This window comes from Cheilinus undulatus, linkage group 1 (genome assembly GCF_018320785.1).
Source record: "Cheilinus undulatus linkage group 1, ASM1832078v1, whole genome shotgun sequence".
NCBI lineage: Eukaryota > Metazoa > Chordata > Actinopteri > Labriformes > Labridae > Cheilinus > Cheilinus undulatus.
In genome coordinates this window covers 47,369,813-47,390,645 of record NC_054865.1, presented here as the reverse complement: position 1 = coordinate 47,390,645, position 20,833 = coordinate 47,369,813, and the positions used below count along the sequence as shown (strand labels likewise).

General features: G+C 39.2%; 1 protein-coding gene across 1 annotated transcript; it reads left to right on the top strand.

The window, feature by feature from the left end:
- The first annotated feature begins 3,470 nt into the window (after positions 1-3,470).
- Positions 3,471-5,928, top strand: mibp2 (muscle-specific beta 1 integrin binding protein 2). Its single transcript, XM_041794737.1, has 8 exons — positions 3,471-3,743; positions 4,317-4,407; positions 4,621-4,669; positions 4,869-5,055; positions 5,144-5,215; positions 5,302-5,408; positions 5,496-5,588; positions 5,664-5,928. Exons 1-8 carry the CDS (start codon positions 3,718-3,720, stop codon positions 5,678-5,680), a joined length of 642 nt encoding a protein of 213 aa, XP_041650671.1. The 5' UTR covers positions 3,471-3,717; the 3' UTR covers positions 5,681-5,928.
- The last annotated feature ends 14,905 nt before the right edge of the window (positions 5,929-20,833 follow it).

Below are 20,833 nucleotides of genomic sequence, written 5' to 3'. Positions count from 1 at the left end.
ACCAATATACCTTTGCACACCATTAGGGAACCGCTTGGTTAATAAATCCAATAAATATAACACAAATAAGCTATTTCTCTGCAAACTAGTGAAGCATATGCTTAATACCTTGAGCACCTTTTAATAATGCAATTCTTAGCACTTCATAAACACAAGACTTTTCAAGAAATTTTGTAATTTTTCACCACTTTAAAGGGGAGTTCAGGTTCACAATATATGCATTCCTGCCAACACTGGTTAGTCCATGTAAAACATTTAAGCATTGCCTAAATCTAGATGTACCTCTATATTAGACACTGAACATTAGGCGTAAATATGATCTTTAAAAATTTAGATTTTTGTTCAGGCATTTGGCACCATCTAAAAAATGCATCAGAATAAGGGGCAGAGTAAAATTTGCTATGGTACTGATAATCAGACAATGTTTAAGTAATATTGTGAGTAACTGTAAGTGTAAAGCAGACATTTTCTGTTCACATGCATGCAAAATGAGTTAAAACACACTTATGGTAGTGATTTATGGAGAAAGGTCATTTACCAGGAATGTGGTAATTGATTAAAAATCACAATATTTAATCAGTGATTACCAGGAATCTCTCACAGTGACATTTATAGGTGATAATGTTGCTTTAAAGCACATGCTGTTCAACTGAGAGAGATGTGACAGATGGGAAACATTCAACAATCAGAGAAGTCCATTCATCTCAGCTGACCCCATTGAAACTTTTCACAGGATTGAATGTGAAAGTGTCTGTGCAGTGTGGTGCAGCAGATTTCAGGAAAATCTCATTCTCAGCCTCAGAACTGGCAGAATAAGCTTCACCAAACTATGAATAGAAATCTGAAAAGCTGAGCTAAATTCCACACTTGGCGACTTCCTCTTCATAGTTGAGGTTCTCGAGGGTGTAAACCCCAACACCAGCCATATTTTGGTGCAGCCTCAGGAAACCGTGTCATGGAGTTGGTTGGGGAGTTTCTAAACAAAACAGAGGTCAGCTCCAGGATGGTGAAAAACACACCACAGCAATGTGTCTCTTTGTGTTTATTCCATATGTTTTGTCTTAGAGTCAGTCGCTGTTATGAGCTCCTTCCAAGAGCAGTGCAGGTGGCCTTAACTGTTTTATTATGTGTATGGTGAAAAGTGTCTGATAACACTGCAGCAATAACAATGCAGAGAGGGCAACATGATAATATGACGGGTCATCGGCACTATTCTCACAATGTAAACTCAGCCTATAATTAACATGAGCCTGCTGAGGTCCCGGCAGTAAAACGAGGATCACTTGTCATAGATCTGATACATGCAAGGCTACCTACAAGGATGCAGCAGAGCATTTGCACTTATTTAAGCATTTGCAACCAGGTCATGAGTGTTATTTCATTTTTACAGCATTTTACCTCTTTATAATGATTTTATTTTACATATAAATGGAGATTGACTCCCCTTTTTCTCAACTTATCAAAGTTTGGTGTCCAGTTAGAAAAAAGAGGGGAGTGGAACAATTCAAAAATACACGAAAAAACAAAAATAATGCCCCAGAGCTGAGACCACAATCTTTTGCAAGACAGTTTACAGAGATGTAACAACTAAGAGTAGGCTAAAAGTTTAAAGATTTCACATATGAATGAGTTCTACGTAAATGGGATTAATGACAATCAAGGCACATGAAATTTTTACAAGATGTGTTTTTTGATAACATTTAGTATTTAGGCAGACTGAAAAGGATCATTGGAGACCACTATCTCTTATTGTGTACGCTGCAGAGCTTTCGAGCATATTTGTGCCAAAAACTGAGGCGGACGTAAGGTGTAAATATGGTGAATAAGCCTGATCATCAAACAGGACAGAGGACTGACACAACCCCAGTTGTGCTCTGGATGTCTTTGTTGTCTGAGCTTAGCTTTAGCAACATTAGGTCCATTAGCAACTTAGCTCTGTTATTTATAGCTAAGTTAGCTGTATCTATGAGAGCTTAGTTAAATGTAACTAAAGCTTAATTAGCTATGTAATGTAGCTATGACACTGTATCTGCCTGGAGCTAAGCTTCAGCCACGTTAGCTGCATAGCTCCGTTATCTAAGTTAGATTTAGCAATGTGAGTTTTAGCAAACATAGCTAAAGCTAACTTGGCTATGCTGATAGCTTGGATGTGTAACTGCTTAGTGAGCTTGGCTTAAGTTATATTGTTGACGTAGCTCTGTCATATACTCAGCATTGCAGCCAACAGAGCTACGTAGCTAAGCTTGCTGCATTAGAATGTTCATGGAGGACAAGCTTTTTTTAAGCAGACTATGTACCTAGCTTTATTAAACTTTCTGTAATCATGTTTTTCAGGTCAGGGTTTTTAACTTTTCATATTCTAACCGTTACTTTAACCCTTACCCTAACCCTGAACAGAAGTTTAATTTTTATTTTATTTTGAAAGTTTAAGCACATGTTTCCATTCTGAGATACACAGCTTAAATTGTTTTTAATTTTTAATTTTTATTTGTTTATTTTGACAGGGACAAAATACAGCTACTTAGCTGTACCGGAGTTAGCTACTAGCTAATTTACATCTGTCATCCCTGGGCAGGAGACAGAGACAGAGTCTGTGTTAAAAGCAAACAATTCTCTATAAAATTACTGCACAACAATACATAACACAGCAACAACACTAAACATGAAAAAGCTAAAAAGCATTACATTATATATTAAAGCTACACCATAATACGGCAACCACCTGCATGTCAACATTAACAATAAAATTTAAACATAAAGCTAAGAGCACTACATTTTAAAAAACAGCAATAAAACCCCATAGGGGTGTAGTACACTATCACACAGTAATAAAACAATTAAACAATACATCATAAAACAAATTAAGAGGGATGCTTTAGAGATGATCGGTCTGCAGCCAGACTGTCTTGGACAAAAGGGCGACGTAAGGGTGAACAGCAGTCATATCTTGATATGCAATTTGTGCAAGAATGTGGAAATATAATGAGAAGTTGTTTATTATTATCTAAAAATAACTCAACAATTTACGAGAATGCTGGTGACAGTATTCAAGCTGCAAATATTCGTTTAAAGTTTAACTCTGTATAAAAGGCTACATGAGTATTTGTAAAAATGTGTTCAACTTTTGAAATTTTCGGGCTGGGGCTAATGTTATGTAATATTTAATTATTTTGAGCATCGTATTTTTTAACCTCAAAGAGCAGGACTTGCAAGAGGAACTATAAACAGTCATACAATTATATAACAGGCAAATGAAGAGCAAAGAAGGTTAGTACAACAAGTACTTTTTTCCATCTTTTGCATTAAAAAAAATAAATTACATCATGGCTTAAGCGTAAAAGAAGGCAGAGTGGGCGACATGGTACAGCGAGGAAGAGGGAGGGAGCTGCGGTCACTGTCGCTTCTGATTGGCTGTTGTGGATTCTCCGCTCAGCTCGTAGGGGTTTAAATAGCCAATCACGGGGCTGTCTGCAGTATGTGTAGCAGTGGCAGAGAGCAGACGGTTCTTTCTCGGTGGAACACCACGTCCGAGCGACACCTCCGTCCCTGCACTTACCCTTACTCACTCAACTCAAGTGCCATGGAGGAATCGAGTAGTTGACGTTTCCTGCTGCAACCTTCTCTTTTTAAGCTTTCTTCCCGTCTGATCATTCCGATCCCTGACCGGTTTTATTAACGTTTTGAACTCTCGGCGACTTTCTAACGAGCTCTGAAATCATGCAGTACATCATCGGCATCGGCGGGTGAGTAAATGTGAATGAATGGGGCTAACGGAGGCTAAGCTAGCTGGTTGGCTAACTGAGCCGCTGCTAGGCCGATACACGTGGAGAGGGCGGTCATGACATCCGCTTAATTGTGGCTTCGTCTTTGTTGTAAGGCTTTTTGAACTGTTGAGAAACGAAATGTCATTGTTCATTATAATCGAAGCGTAAACACTCAAAGCTATGGTTGTAAATAAACCGTTAAAGCTAAGTGTAACGGTCATGAAGTAGTGATAAACGAAGCCGCCACATGCGCGGTTGACGCTCCCTTTTTGACCTGATGTAGATATGACCGCCTAAGATCTATTGGATATTATGTTCTTGGCCTTACAAATGCTTCCTTATTATTAAACGCATTATTTTGCACAAATAAAATGTAAATAAACGTTAGGCATTGCCATAATCATTGGATTTTATATGCAAAGGTGCATTTTCAATGTGTAATTGCCCGCCAAATGTGCTCCACCGGGGTTTATAATTAAGCTTTTACAGCTGTATATCCTGTAATAAGAGTTGCATCAGCCCATCATTCATTGTGTACTTATTGCTTTGCAGCGTAACCAATGGAGGGAAAACCACCCTCACCAACAGACTGATCAAAAACCTGCCCAACTGTTGTGTGGTCCATCAGGATGACTTCTTCAAGGTGAGTCTCGTACACACACCTCTTAATTTAAACATTTTAATAAAGCTAACATTAGTGATTGCTCTGAGTAACACAAGCTAAGCTGGTGGTGACACTTTGCCGCCTGTGTTACAAGATAGTTTGCTGTAGAGTGTAAAAACACGTATCAGAGCCTCCCATATAGCAGAGTGTAGTGGTATGTACCTTGGTACATCTTATCAATGTATGTTTCAGCCCCACGATCAGATTGAAGTTGGTGAAGATGGCTTTAAGCAGTACGATGGTAAGCCTGGGTTTTTATGAATAGGGTTTGCGTGCCTGTGGTGCCTGTTTGTGTCTTGTGTGTTTGCTCCTGCTGTATGTTTCACTTGTAATCTGCATGCCTTATATCAAAATCAAATACTAAACATGTGTTTCTTAATTGCTCTGTGCAATTTTCTATACGCTTCTTTTTCTTTCCTTCCCCCTGCTTTGCTCCCCAGTCATCAATGCTCTGGACATGGACGCCATGATGAGTACGATCTACGCATGGTTGGATAACCCCGTGAAGTTTGAGAAATCTCATGGCGTTAATAACACCCTGGACACTGAGATCGTCCCAAAGTCTGACACTAAGGAGGAGGAGACTCACATCCTTATTGTGGAAGGCTTTCTGCTTTACACCTACGAGTATGTGTGCTCTCTACATTGCTGTTTATTTGTTAGTAAAGATGAATTTCCAGTAAATGCTGACATGGATTTGCTTCCCACCCTGCAGACCTTTGATCGACGTGCTGAACCAACGTTACTTTATTTCCATCCCATATGAAGAATGCAAAAAGAGGAGGTGGTAAGTGATCAGTTATTATATTAATTTTCATTCAGCTGTAGTGCATCTAAAACTTGTTAAACATGTTTATAATTGTTTCTCTGCAGCTCTAGGAACTACACGGTGCCAGATCCACCCGGACTGTTTGATGGTCACGTCTGGCCCATGTATTTGAAACACAAGAACATCATGGAGGCATCAAATGTTGACGTCTGTAAGTGTGCATTGTGTCTTAACTTCTTTGCATGCACCTTTGAAAGTGGTTTCTTTAATTGAGTACATGTTTTTTATGCTTTTACAGTGCAGCTAGATGGAACCAAGTCGAGGGAACAGCTGTTCAACTTCGTCTATGGCGACATCCTGAATAACATCCAGAAGTCTCTTCAGAACAAAGGTACAGAGTCATACTCTCCTGATGAACAATCTCTCTCTGCAAAGGCAAATCTCTAATAAGTTTTCTCTCTTTCAGGTCAAACGATCGGCTAAAAGGAGCACTTACTCAGCCTGCAAGCAGAAGACCACCTTGCCTTAAGTTTCTACCTGGCAGCTCATTTAGCTTGACTGCTACGAATTCTTTTGTAAATGTTTTTTTAACTGGCGGCATCCAATGCTGGCATGATTTTATATCTACCATATTTATTGCTTTGTTACAGCCTTACTCGAAAGAGTTGATGGATATGTTCAGAGGATGGTTGCACTTAGTTGCTTAAGTCAATAAATGATCCTCCTGCCAATTCTGTGCTTATCTCTTTCTTTCAAGGACAACATCATGTTCTTTCTCTTTCACCAAAATTTACATTGGAGTATGTGAAGTCCTTATCTCCAAACTTAAACCTAACCTACAGTCCTATTTTCAACTCTTGCTGTCCCTGATAGCCGCCAACTTAGTCACAACAAGCAGACGGCTTTCACTATCTTGCTCTCAGGCAGCAGTTGGTGTGAACGATAAGTGGAGTCACACGTTAACACCCCGTGACCTCACGTTCAGAGCACAAGTCTTATCTGAATTCAGTGGCACACGTGTAACTTCCCTGGATGTTGGTTTTCAAGAAGGCAGGTCCTTTAGTGGTTCTACAGAATTGTGTGATTTAATGATGCAGATCAGTTTATAATGAAAGACGCTGCATAAATCACATGACATCTTGCATGTGAAGGCAAAATTTGTTGATATAAAGCATGCAGTAAAAGTAATGGGATAACTTTAAAGGCTTAGTTTCGGTACTCTTAAGGAAAAAAATCCAAATATTCGTATTTTAAGAAAAATCACAGTATGCCAATAGACCATCGCTTAAGAAAACTAAAAACATTGGACAAAATGTAAATCTACACCATGCTTTTAAGAATTGTGAAGAGCACTGGTTTCTACCTTTACACAAAGACATCTCTTTTGACATGCATGGCAATAAATTAACTGCACCTCTCAGCCAGGATGTCTTAAAACAAAGCTGCTTTTATTTTGAAAGAAATAAGGAACCTGAATTAGATGGAAGATTATGATATTAACTGCAGAAAAATGAACCTCGTTATGGATTGAAAAGGAAAAAGAACAGTAAAAACTTTAACACTATGCAGATGACTTGTCCACTTAGCCCTGAGTTTTTAAAGTAAATTGAGATAATAAGGACTAGTGGTGGACTTGTTTTACATCGCTTCGGCTGCAGGACTTCACCAAAGAGTGCAGAGTGTTACTGCGATTTAAAAAAATAATGCACTAATTATGAACCTTAACCACAATTAATACTTTAACAATACAATACATGGGTCAGTGACGTGGCATGCATATTTTTGTGTCTGAATTTTGTATTTCCTTTTGAAAGAAATTAACCAGTTCATAGCATATATCAATTTGTTCCATGAAACCTAATTTGTTCGAAAAAAAAAAAAAATCAGTTTATTTGAATAATGTTAATTTAATATTTTGGCATCTCAAAACCTAAAAATGTTAGGTGATGTCTGATTAAATGAACAGATTACTGACAGTATAATAATGGCATTTTAATAGTAATACATTCAAATTAGAAAACTTTGACATCCTTAAATTGGTGAAATCTCTGAAATAAATTTTAAAATTGATCTTTTCAAAGTTAGTAAGATCATTGAAAGACTTCACAGAATTTGTAATTTCTTTAATGTCAGGATGGTGCAACCGTCATAATGTGACACTGACTTACCTTGAAAAACAGATTGTAGCAATATTTGTCACTCATGACCAAGGGACATGGGTTGTAGATTTTTTCAAGTAGAGATCAAATCATTTATTTTCAGTTACAAGTGGGCAGGTACACTTTCCATGTCAAGTGGTAAAACCAATGTAAAAGTGCTATAAAGTATTTAACCAAACAACTCTTTATTTTATTTATTTCTGTCAGGAGCAAAAGCAAAGCAGTGTGTCAAAGTATTTGCCTGTTTAATTTAGAATCAGTTGCAAATGTGAGGTGGTGGGACTGCAAAAGTGTCACTATATAGTATATATATGTGTCCACTTTCTGACTGGAACAAGAGTAACAACAAATGTAAAAGATTTTTCCTGTTTAAAGTTAGTTGCAAATGTCAGATGGCGCAACTGCAATTAATGAAGCCTCATTTATCATTAACCTGCATATACACATAACTAGACTACTTTTAGAATATGTACATTTGTCACTATCAATGATTTCATGTAGTTATACATTAATGTGGGCATACTGGTAACATATAAAGTTGCTTTTTTATTAGTTTTATACATAAAGGTAAATGCTAAATGGACTTAAACTTGTATAGGGGTTCTCTAGTTGTCTGATTTCTCAAAGGGCTTTACACTGCAGGATACACCCGTTCAAACCCTTGTCATGCACTGATGCTGAAGGGTCATCAGTATTAACTAACGCCATTCATACACATTTACCCACCACTGATGCAGCAATGGGAGCAATTTGGGGTTAATCGTCTTGTCCAAGGATGCATCGACGTGACTGCAGGAGCTGGGAATAAACCCTTGACCTTTCCATTGTGAGGCACAGTCGCAGCATAAATCCACATAAGATTAACGTGTTTATTATCAATGACTTTATGTGTAGATAAAAACACACAAGGGTGCGTGTGTTATGCATTCAGAGCAAATGATACACCACCACCCTTAGCTGCATCAGTATAGAAAGTTTGTAACTGTAATTATCCAGCTCTAAATCAGCTTCTGTAATTATATAATAGTTTTATAATGCAGTAAGAAGTCTACATGTGTGTTAGTATAGTATTTCTTTTTGTCACTGTGATGGAAATGTACACCTGAAAATGTAAAGTCAACATGTGAACAAAGGCAGGATCTTTCTGAGTCATGATGTGCCCGGCCCCTCTGAGGCAGTGAAATTGGTTTCACAGTCTTTTCTTCACTCTGCTGTGAAAGCACATGTTATGTAATGTTTCTATAGGCATGTGTGGAAGTGGGTCAGTGCTGTATGGAGGTTAGGGGGAAAAAAACATCTAGCCTGAACTGGCCTAAATCTGACAGGTTTCTGTGTGACCCTTAGTCATGCAGCTCCTTTCTCTTGTGTAACAATCTTCACATCTTAAATTACCATCTGTTATGTAATACTTTTAGTAAAGAAAAATCTGATTTTCAACTACAAGTGAAACTAACCTGCGTTTTATTTTTAGACTTACTGCCTGAATTACTTTTCCGTTTGACAGTCAGTGTTTTGCTGCAGCTGGATGTGTCACTGGAATCAAAACAAGCCTGAATGTTGATGTTACGCTGCATTCAGGGCAAACGGAGGTCTGACTAAGACAAAGACACGTGTAGCATTATTCACAGAGCACAAAGCAGCTCTTGTGGGTTTCTTTTTCCAGACTGGGTCTGTCACACCTGTGTCTCTGCAGCTCCACGTCACACATGCAAGCAGACATCTGTCATTATGAAGCTGTTTTTTTTTTTTTTTTTGTTTGACATTTTGACTTACTAAGTAAAAGTTTAGATTTTATCACCATTTTAATGCATTTCTGTGGCCTGAAATGACTCCTCCACCTTTTTCCTGTCTGAAACATTACAAAATATCTGCTGTTTGTGTCCACATATACACAAATGCTCACATCTGTGTGAACTTCCGGCTTTTCCGGTGCGGTGAGGGAGTGTTTGGGAGAGGTTTCATTCATTCTCCAGCTCTTATTCAGAGCCTCAGGCGAAATCATTTGTGGTTTATATGATTTAATCTTCAGAATTGTATTAATCAAGGGCAGTTTGGATGTAACTACAGCTTAAAACTTGTTGCATGGCTTGAGCTTGAATTCTTCAGCTGGTTCAAATGTAGAGGAAGGGAGGGGCGAGAGATCGTGAGTAGGAGATCCTGTTACAGTCCCATTCATCTTGGGTATTTCCCGCTGCCTACTTTGATATCTGCAGGAAAAATACCAGCATACTTTTTACTATCAGTTTACAATGCAGTCATTAAACTTGCACAAAACTTTCTTAAAGTTTTCCTCCTTATTTCAGCATTCTCTGTGCACATTCCTGCATAAAACCAAGCACTCTTTGTGCCACCGTCCTCACATGGTTCACCCTTTATCACAGCCACTTATTATATGCTTTTCTTTGATGCCAGAAATCATTTTAAGCTGGGGCTCATTACCTCAGATGGTGGTTAACTCATTTTAAAGCAGGTGTTACTTCACAGCATGTACTAGCAGCTCGGTCTAGACGTAAATGTGAGAGATAAGCTGTTATGTAACCTTGACTGCTGCTGCCAAGGCCCCCTTGAAAAAAAGGAAAAGAAAGGCACGGCTGCATACGGCTCACAGACCTCAACCCTCCTGATTTTCTTCTGTGGCTTTTCCTTCTTTTCAAACAAACTTGTTTGGTTTCTGCAGGTCAGCCAAAAAAGTTTAAATATAAAAGCGATATGCTAAAATTGTATTCCTCAGTAAAATGGGTTGCATAAACTAGGTCACTGTGAACTCAGTGTCCACAGATCCAATACCTCCTGGACGAGGAGCACCGTGGTGATAGATGCATCGTCCTCTGACACCCCGTACCGCCTCTGGACTGCAGCGAACCCTGCAGTTTTCTAAACCACACCAACCACCTCACCATGAGGCCTGCAGTACCGGCTTGCTCTGGATCTTGTTTGCGTACGTGAGTGTGTCGGCCTGTCTTGTGTCTGTATCTTCATGCACACACACTCTAAACACAGTGCATCCAAAAAGCAGAGGAGGAAGCAACAGTCTGCTGTGGTGGATTCAAATAGAGCACATAAACAACACCATAAATCCTCCCTCCAGACCTCTAACTCCATACAGTTAAGGTTTGGATTATCCCATCTCCACCTCTCACAGGTCAGACAGGACACAGCCGTAAAACCACTAACCATCCTGGCTGTGGAGGTGACTGCGACTCTGTGGCTGACTGTCTGAAAACAGATTCTTTGTCTTATTCACAGCCTTGAAATGCTTCCTTTATCATATGTCCTTTTGGTTTCTTCTGTTGACCCATGAAGGAAAACAACATGGACAGACAGACTGCTGTTGTTTGATCAAATCATCTTCTACATCCACATGCTCTGCAAAGCTTCCTCTTCAGGCTCTGCATTTGCTGCTTTCACTGCAGTCTAAATTTAACTTTAAAAGTAGCAAATTTAGAGCCCATCTGAAGCATTTATGCTGATTATTAAAGAGGCTAAAACAAGTACTGATGCGTCTTTAAGAGGAACCCCTCATCATAAGACAAGTTCACCTTATTTCAGGTGACCCCACCAGACCCAGCCACTGAATGGCAGTTCAAAAAGGAGAGACTTAATAAGAGTTTAACTATGATTTATTTTACAAGTTTGGAAATATATAGGATTGTGAAATGTCTTTGGCAAATAGACTCCATTGTAATGTCTTTATGAACCTGAAAAGGTAGTGAGACCGACACCAGGATAGGACATCCCCCCATGGAGTCAAGAAACTGGTGGTGATGGAAGGAGGAGGATAAGATGAGTATGAGACTTCTGAGAAGCTTGATCCAGACTCTGATGAGATGACTTGAAAGTAGTGATAAAGGGATTCAGGATGCATGGAGGAGCTGAACCTGGAAAGCAATGAGATGTAATGGAGGTAGCTGGGGTGGAGGAGGGTTGCAGCGTTTGGACTGAAACAACAGACTGACTGTGAAGGAAAGAGAACAGATTATAAAATATGAGAGTAACAGCCTGTATGGAGAGAGGTTGTGGCTGAAAGGGATTGGCTCAGAGTTTAAGTGAGTGGATGCCCATACTAGCTGATTACCAGAGCAGGGGAAGGGAGACAGTGGAGTGAGTGATCACTAATAAATGAAAGGATGAAACAGTCTACCCGCCTGAATTTACACTAAACTTCATTAGATTAGAAAACAGTGGTAGCAATGTGCCCTTTGTGCCTAAACTGACTACAAAGCCATAATTTACAACTCGTTTTTCATTCTCAAATGAAGAAAGAGTGTAAACATAGAGCTCTGTGGCTTTGGGATGAAGCCAGAGAACAGTAAAATAGTCCGAACATTTTCTAATACAGTGGTTCTCAACATAGGGGTCGGACCTCCTCGGGGTAATGAGACACTGAGAAGGAATCGCCAGATGCAATCCTAAAAACAAAGAATATTTTTCAGTGACTTCAAATGGTTTATTATATTAAGCTGAAATTAAGGTCATGTTTTTAAAAAAATATCCTTAACCCTTTAAAGACAATTGTATCATATTTGATACACACTTTTTTGATACCCCTATCTAATCAAAATGATTAACAATTTCCTAAAAAATCTTTTGTATACAATCATATAATTGATAAAAATGTCCTCCAGTGGATTTTCAGTTTCAAACAATTCCTAATGTATCAAATGTGGTACAAAAATGTATATGCGAAATTATATGGTCTTATTTTTTTTCTGGATTTCAGTTAAGAAAAACATCTCATTTCTGCATTTAAAAAGATAGAAATTTCTGGCTATTATTTGAGGTATCAGGCTTTAAAGGGTTAAAATGAGGGCTGTTGAGATTAATCAAGTTAATCTCAACTAATTAAGATCCATGATTAGTTTACTATTTATTTATTGCCATTAATCTCATGCTTTGTTATTATTTCTCTGCAGCCAGGGTGATGTAAACAAGTTCACTACTGTCCCTTAATGTCTCATTTCACTTAAAAAAAAATAACAGAAAGCTCAGAGGGCAAGTCAGAAGTCTTCTGAACTTTTTTAATGTTCTCTTATTTAATTTTCAGTCTATAACAAGTTCCTTTTAAGTTTATGTAACTATGCTGAAAGATTGAGAACCCCATTTTCACATTTAAAAGTGAAGATCCAACTGATTTACCATGATTAAAATGCATGCATGGTTTAACATCATTCATTTAGATGGATTTTTTTCACCCATAAAAAGGTGGGCCAGCTGTTTTGGCAAAGTACCCATATGGATTGCTGTTATCATAAAATTTATTCTTTTATTTAGGAGAAAAAATCAAACAGAACTTTCCTTCTCCTGTTCTTCAAAATACACTGACCTACTTACGAAGAGAGGGAGAAAACAGCAGCAATTGTTTTAAAAAGGCATTTATGAAAGTAGCTATTATTCCTCGAGGTCCACAGCAAATGTGTCAAACAAAATTCAAAGCGAAGGTACTTTAACACGTGTCCTCCTGTTTTCTTCTACTACCCAACCAAAGAAAACAACAAGGAAAGACCAGCTGCATTTATTTAATCAAATCATCCTTTTCCTAGACCACAACTACTCTGCTCTTCAAAGCCTCCTCTTCACTTTCTATATTTACTGCTTTTACTACAGTCTAAGAGGAGCCAATGAAACCAGACTGTCATGCCATAAAGCCTTTTGTGACATTGGGAGTCAGTGTGAGGGTTTGTTTTGAAAATGTGACCCATCCAGAGCCGACACAGTGAGCTGAGCGGTGTTAACGCTGCACCTGTGGGGGCTCGTGTGAAAACAGCCTTTTACCTACTGTGTGGCTCACCCGTCTGTCTGTGTTTACCCGGAGCTGAGCTGGAGTTTGGAGAAATTATACCACAGGCCAGACACAACAAGACTCTGTGACCCATACTTGGAGTTAGACATTTAAATTGCACACTTTTCACTGGTGTTGCTGCAACTCAGAGGTGGTGGAAGAAGTGTTTGGATAATTTACTCCAGGAAAAAAGCAGCAATACCACAATTCAAAACACTCAAGTGCAGGAAAAAATGTAGTTATATAAGCAATCAGAGGTCATTGTACTTTGTTTTTAAAGTGAGCCCTTTTTGTGTGTTTAAATAATTTACATTTAGTTACTGCTACTGAGTCAATAAATTGAAACAACTTTCCATAAGCCTTAAAAATCCAGACGTTACTGATCCAGCTTGATAGTGCACATTTAGTTCAGATTTAGTTTGAGAGCAGCTTCACTGTGAAACATGGACATTTTGAAGCATTTCTCTTGTGTCAAAACAAAAAATTAAGGCATTAATTGTTTACATTTATTATTATTTAGTGGTGGAATGTAGAAAATTTCATATAAGGCAAAATCAGACCACTTCATGAACTCTGTCAATGCTTAATATTCATAACATTGACTGATTTAAAGGTTATCATGTTGTATCGTATATCATATTGTGTTGCATGGCATCACATTGTGACATGTCATATTATTTTATATTGTATTCTGATGCATTGCATCAATTTGCGTTGTTTTGTATCTTAACAAATCATATTGTGTTGTACATCGTACGGTTTCATATTGTACTGATTTTCCTTGTATCCTGTCTTAAAGTATCATACAAACTATGGGCAAAAGTATTCAGCTGCCTGACCATTAAACCACAACATTTTGGAGTGGAATTTGTGCCCATTCATTCCGTACTGCAATTATAGAAGATCAGGCACTGATGGTGGACAAGAAACCTGGCTGAAAATTTTCGTTCCAGTTCATCCGAAAGGTGCTTGCTGAGGTTGAGGTCAAGGCTCTGTGCAGGCCAGTCAAGTTCTTTCACGCAGAACTCATCAAACCATGTCTTTATAGTCCTTGCTTTGTGCACTGGGGCACAGTCATGCTGGAATAGAAAAGGGCCCTCCCCAAACTGTTGACACAAAGTTGGAAGCATAGCACGGTCCAAAATGTCTTGGAAAGATTGCCCTTCACTGCCCAAACCCTGAAAAACAGCCCCATACCATTATTATCTACTCAAACTCTACAGTTAGCACAATGCAGTCAGGCAGGTAATGTTCTCCCAGCAAACAACAAACCCAGACTCACCCATGTGACAGCCAAACATAGAGGCATCATGTGCCACTCCACAGAACAGGTTTCCACTGCTCCGCAGTCAAGTGTTAGTGTGTTTTACTCCACTCCATCCAATGCTTGGCATTGAACTTGATGTGAGGCTTGTATGCAGCTATTCTTCCATGGAAAGCCGTTCCATGAATCTCAAACCACACAGTTTTTGTGCTTACATTAATGCCAGTGGAAGTTTAGAACTTTTCGGCTATGGAATCAGCAGAGCGTTGGTGACTTTGACGCACCATGCTTAAAAACATGGCAGTGTCCCTTCATGCTGTTTTTAAATAGCTCCATGTGTTTAATATTTATTTTATTGAAGAAAATATCACCATGAAAACACAAATGGCAGCTAAAGACCTGGAAATTTTACCTTTGAAAAGACAACTTGGATCAGTTTTGCTTCCCCAGTTATCAGAAGTGCCACTCCTTCTTGAATTTGATTGGCCTGGGAGGGAGAAGTGACATTAACAAGGATGTGAAACTGAAAGCATTGTGAGTGAAGCCACAGAAATAGCTGATGTTGAGGGTGTCTTTCTTTTGCCTTAGGCTCTCAGTAGTGAAAACACTAAACTGCAGTGGCTTTGTATTAGTTAAGGACACAGACCCTCAAGTGTATTCAACCTTATTGATCGCATTGAATTGTATTTTTAAAAATATTTGATCACATTTCTTTTTCAAAGCAACCCTACAGCGGTCAGGTAGATGTTGTAGAGAGACAACATCATAAAACACTGAAGACTATCTCCTGAATTTTTGGGTTACTTTCCATCAACATACTGTATAAAATGTAAATAAATGTTAAATGACTGTTTTGGGAAGATGGAGCGGTTACAGTGAAAACAGTTCTTCTTGAATATCTGCTCCACCATCTGTTGAGTCACATAAACCTAATTACTAATGTCATCCTCGCCCACTTATCCAGACATGCGTACGCAGCATTATATAAGACCTGGTGGAGAAGGGAAAGTAACCTCAGTCACTGTCATCTGGTCAGAAACGCCACAGAGAGATATGTTTTCCAGTTCAGCCCTCCACTTGGTACACAGTGTGCATGAGTACTACCACACCAACCAAATGGTAAAACCTAAGGGCAATAATAACATGATGCAAGCGTCCTGAGTGTGGGCCTCTCGACCATATCCTGTTATGGTGGGTCTAGGAGCGGCCTGGTGCTGCCATCCTGAAGCCAACCGCAGCCTCCCACTCCTCACCGGTCTGAATCACTGTTTACTTAGACAGGAAGGTCGGCAGCTTCACAACATCATCATCTGCTGCTGCTCCATGTCTGACTCGCTTGTGGCTTCAGAGAGGGAGGGGGTTTGTGTTTTCCCCGACGGCCAAGTTTCTAAAAGCAGACACAAGTTAAAACCAAAAGCTTGGAGGAGTCGGGCGCAGCCTCGGAAACCACACCGCCTCTCTGAGCTGTCTGACTTTGGAGCTTCACACAGCCCCTCCTGCTGGAAAAACACCACCCGATTCAATCACAGTTAACTAATGCAGAGAAGATGCTGTTAGAGGTGCAGATAGTGGGACTGAGAGACAAAAACAAAAACAAGCAAGTTATTTTTGGTTGACTAAACACATTAAGTATGAATAATTAAACCTAAGTACCTTGGAAGCGGAAATTTAGGAATGGGCTTGAGTATGGAAGCCCTAGGTGGACGTACAATCAAACATTTATTTTATTCATTTTTTCCATTATGATGAGTAATTTCTGGCTGTTTTCAGCCAGAGAACAGTGCTGTCTATCTCACGTGAATTTCTCAAGATATAACTGATGTGACATGTTGGCTGTCCTGACAGAGCCATTGGCTATGGAAAGAAATGAGAACTGCTATTTGAAGCTGTCATTGTGTTGCTGCATTCTGGTTTTGGGCTGCTATTTGTGATAAACCATGATTACTTTCTGCTATCAGTGCAAAATCAATCAGTGGAGCTCACCCAGCAACACGGAACTCCAGCCCATCATCACAACAATAAAGTGGCCAGGAGGTCTAACGCAGGCGTATATCCAAAATGCATTGTGTTAACAGAAAACACAAATGCAAACAGCTAAGACTGAAATCCAAGACGCTGAAACAAAAATGAAAACAAGAAAAAGACAACTGCAAGATCCAGCAGCATAACCGCAAGTGTCTGAAACACAACTACAAGGTGCTGCGACACAACCTCAAGGTGCTACAGAAGAGCCTCAGGATTCTGCAACACAACTGCAAAATGCTGCAGCACAGCCGCGATTCGGTGCAGCACAACCGCAAGTCGCTGTAATACCACCGCAAGTCGCTGCAACACAACAGCAAGCTGCGGCAGCACAACTGCAAGTCGCCACAACACAACCACAAGTCACTACAACACAACCACAAATTGCTACAACACAACCACAAGTTGCTACAACACAACCACAAGTTGCTACAACACAACCACAAGTCGCTGCAACACAACAAGTCACTACAACACAACTACAGCACAACCACACACTGATGCAAAACAACCACAAGTTACTGCAGCAGAGCTGCAATTCGCTGCAACACCACTGCTAGATACTGCAACACAGAGTCAAGATGCTGATCACAAAATGCAAAAACTGAAAATGGAAGTTCACCTCATCAAATGTTAGATAAATATTTAACAACCAGCTTAAATGACTGGATAAACAAACAGATAAATAAATTCTAATATATAGTGGTTTACGTACTTTTTCAACTGTATTCACCTGTCCTTGGACAATAACAGTCTACGTCTGTCAACAATAACTGTCCCCTTCACACTGGCAACTTGTGGTTATCTTCCACTTGTTTGCACGGGTGTTTCAGCTATTTGGACTTGCATTCGTGTTTTCTGTTAATCCAAACTATTTTGGACATGCATTTGAGTGAGACCTATTGGCCACTGTACATTAACACTGTTGCACCTACTAGACATTTCCAGCCTTAGTAGACACCAGACATGCAGCTCATTTTTCCATTTTAATTTTTGTCATTATTTAGTACACAGCCAAACTGGTACTGAATGAAAAGCTGTTTGGGAGCCAAAAGGGTCAGTGTACTTTACAGCCAAAGGATTTTTAATCATCAATAAGAAATCCAAAATCAAGAAACAAGCTGTTTCCCAATCACTGTTTAAAAACAGGAAAAGAAAACATGGAAAAACCTGCACTTGGCCCTTTCAGGCAGTCAATATTAAATTGGCAACTAAAAAAACATATTTTAAAATCTGTTCTCCTTTCCTCCACAGTGAGTCAGTTGTTTCAGTGCAACCACCACATCCCTCCTCCACCCCAGCCATTCTCCATTGCATCTCATCTGTGCCCGGATCAAGCTCCTATGTCCATCCTGGTCCCTTCCTCGCCACTTCCAAGTTATCTCATTAGAGTCTGGATCTAGCTCCTCAGAAGTCCACTCCTCATCTTATCCTACTCCTTCCATCACCACCACTAGCGTCTAGACTCCATAGAGACTTGCTGCTTCAAGTTCATAAAGGCACCACAATGGAGTCTATCTGCCAAAGACATTTCACATTTTTAAACATTTCTAAACATGTAAGATAAAATGTTAAACTTGTGTAAAGTCTCTCCTGATTGAACTTTATTATGGAGTGATACATGAAATATGATTCTGATAACAAGTGCTATATTAACAACATATCTGCAAGATTTTCTTTTTTGTCCTTTTTAGGAAAAGGTTTTCCTCTAATGTGCACCTGCCAAACCTTTATATTTGAGTAACCAAAGTAGAGGCACTTTCCTTTTTTTGTCTTCACATCAGTGACCCACTTACAGTAGAGCCAAGAAAACTCGCAGCAATAAGTGTCATAAAAAGAGTTTATATATGAAGCCACTGTATTTAGACATACAGTGAAAACATGTCAAACAAAACTTAAATTCAATATACTGAGTACTATATTCATAATGTGGTTTCTGCACTGGCTCACTTTCTTCAGTTTCATCATGTTGCCCCCTCTCTCCCCCCAAATCCAGCCCCATCCACGGCCACACTGTGGTGCAGTTTCCGCTCTAACAGGCACCAAGCAGGGGCGGGCCAAGCCATGTTGGTTTTGACTGAGTTTCCTGCTGTAGTAGTGAGTATAAAATTAGAGTTTTATGTGAATTGCACGGGGGTGGGACAGACACATGCTTGTGTTTGGGAAGAGAGGAATGTAACCTACTTTTCTGTCAACAAACTCGTGTTTGTGCGGCTGGTACGAGACAATGAGGCAGGAGAAGTGTGTGAAAAGAGACGATGTTTGTTGAAAACATGTGTCTAGTGTTGACCAATTCAGTTGAAATTAAGGGTTTGTGGGGGAGAGATGACGCATGCAGGACTCATGAGGATGACAGTCAGTAAACAAAGTTTAGTCCTTAGGCTTCATTCTTCCACGTTATTGATGACATTTCATTCAATTGACCTGACTGAGTAAAATGTCTTTGAATAGATGTAATGGTCAATAGGCAGTAAACAGGAGCAGTGAAACAGTTCACATCCTAAATGTTTGATTTATATGGCTAAGAAACATGCAGAACATAAACAAAGGCATAGTTTTCCTCTTTGGTTGTAAAGTCAACACCAGCAGGTGCAAGAAATTTTAGACAGTAAGCCATTCAAGGAGCATGCTAACCTGTCTGGTCTCTGCTGGCACCTGCTGGACAGAGAGGCTCATTGTTTCCACTGTACACAGAGGACCTTATTCAGGTTTCCTAAGCCTACAGAGATGCTCCTTTTGATGAAACTCAGAGAAAATTCTTTGAATCTGGAACTTTTTAAGAAGTCCAGACTACATCCTTGTGAAGATAAAAGTTATTCACAAATCATCTTACCCCTTTAGAGATCACCAAAAGGTCAACATTGTGAGAAGTGAGGGGGAATTGAGAAAGGTAGGAGAGTGTCTAAAGTCAAGGGGAAAATGAAACAACCTTCTCCAGACACTAAATGAGTCCTTTTTAAAAACTTTTTTAACTTTTTAAAAAATTATAGGTCACTGAACAGACTCAAAAATTTTTCTGCACACATTTCAGTCCATTTTGCCTTTTTAATGCAAAGTAATGCATGCATGCTTAATTCCTTTAAACATGGTTTACATCTAATGAAGCTTAACCTAAGTTCAAGCAGGAAAACTTTATTTCCATTCATCCTTCATTCATTAATAATCACTCATTCCCCTGTCTCCCTGTCCCATCTCTCAATATGGACATCTACCAAAGGTGGAAAAAGTACTAGACTATTGTACTCAAGTAAAGGTAAAGTTACTTTTGATTAAATTTACTTACGTAGAAGTGAAAGTAGCAATCTATAAATTTACTCAAGTAAAAGTAAAAAGTCATCTAAAATGTACTTAAAGGGGACATATTTTGCCTTTTAAGACAAGTTTATATTGTTTTCAGAGGTCCTCAGAACATACCTGTGAAGTTTGTTGCTGAAAAAACACTGTAGTGTAGGATTTTTGCATGTCTAAAAACCCCTCTGTTTCAGCCATTCTCAGAACGAGTCGTTTCTGTGTCTTTGGCTTTAAATGTTTAATGAGCTGTCTGACTCTGCCCCTGATCACACCCCCTCTCAGGAAATGGATGTGGCACTCCAGATGTTACAATGTTACAGACACATTTATCCAAAGTTAAGACTCTGACTGGGCTTGAACTATCAATCTCCCAGACTAAAGTCAGCAGGATAACCCACTGAGCTATCCAGCATCTCAGCTGGTAGCTGAGAAGAGAGGAGGGTCGAGCTTTCCTCCAAGCGGGGAGGGCCAACCAAACCTAGGGTCGGTGCTTACCCCCCACTTGAGGTTGTGAGGGGAAAATCTGAGAACGGCTTGTTTCAGCACACATTTTCTGAAAGGTGGAGAAAGAGAAGGAGCTGAAGGGAATGGATTTTTATGGTATTTGAGGGGACTGTGGACAGGCCAGGGCACATATTTTTGTTAGAAAAGCCGGAAAAAGTGATTTTTGCTTAATATGTCCCCTTTAAAGTACTGAGTAGCTACTTTTGATACCTGAAAGAGTTAAACAGTAAAATATTATCTTTTCTTAGTGTGAAATAACTACAAGAGAATTTGAATCTACAACCAGGTTGTTTTTTATAAGGTGAGACTGTCTTAGGAAGAAAAGTGGAATCATTCTCTCGCTACTGATCATCATGCGCTGTGAAAGTCAAACTTTTTCCATTTTCTTGTTGGCTTTAAGTGCTCATTTTTTTAATAAGTACTTGATGCTTATTAAAATGTAGGGGAGTACAATACTTCCCTCAAAATGTACTTAAGTAAAGGTAAAAGTAGTGATTTTGAAAAGTGATCAAAAAAGTACAAGTACTCAATTACAGTAACGTGAGTAATTGTAATCAGTTACTTCCCACCCCTTGAATCTACTCACTCGAATTCTCATCCAGTCAGTCTGTTGTTTC

Bases quoted from the DNA above. Each gene is read 5' to 3' on its own strand.
- mibp2 (XM_041794737.1), top strand. From the start codon at position 3,718: ATGCAGTACATCATCGGCATCGGCGG. The intron at 4,408-4,620 runs GTGAGTCTCGTA...TGTATGTTTCAG, and splicing joins ATCAGGATGACTTCTTCAAG to CCCCACGATCAGATTGAAGT. The intron at 4,670-4,868 runs GTAAGCCTGGGT...TTTGCTCCCCAG, and splicing joins TGGCTTTAAGCAGTACGATG to TCATCAATGCTCTGGACATG.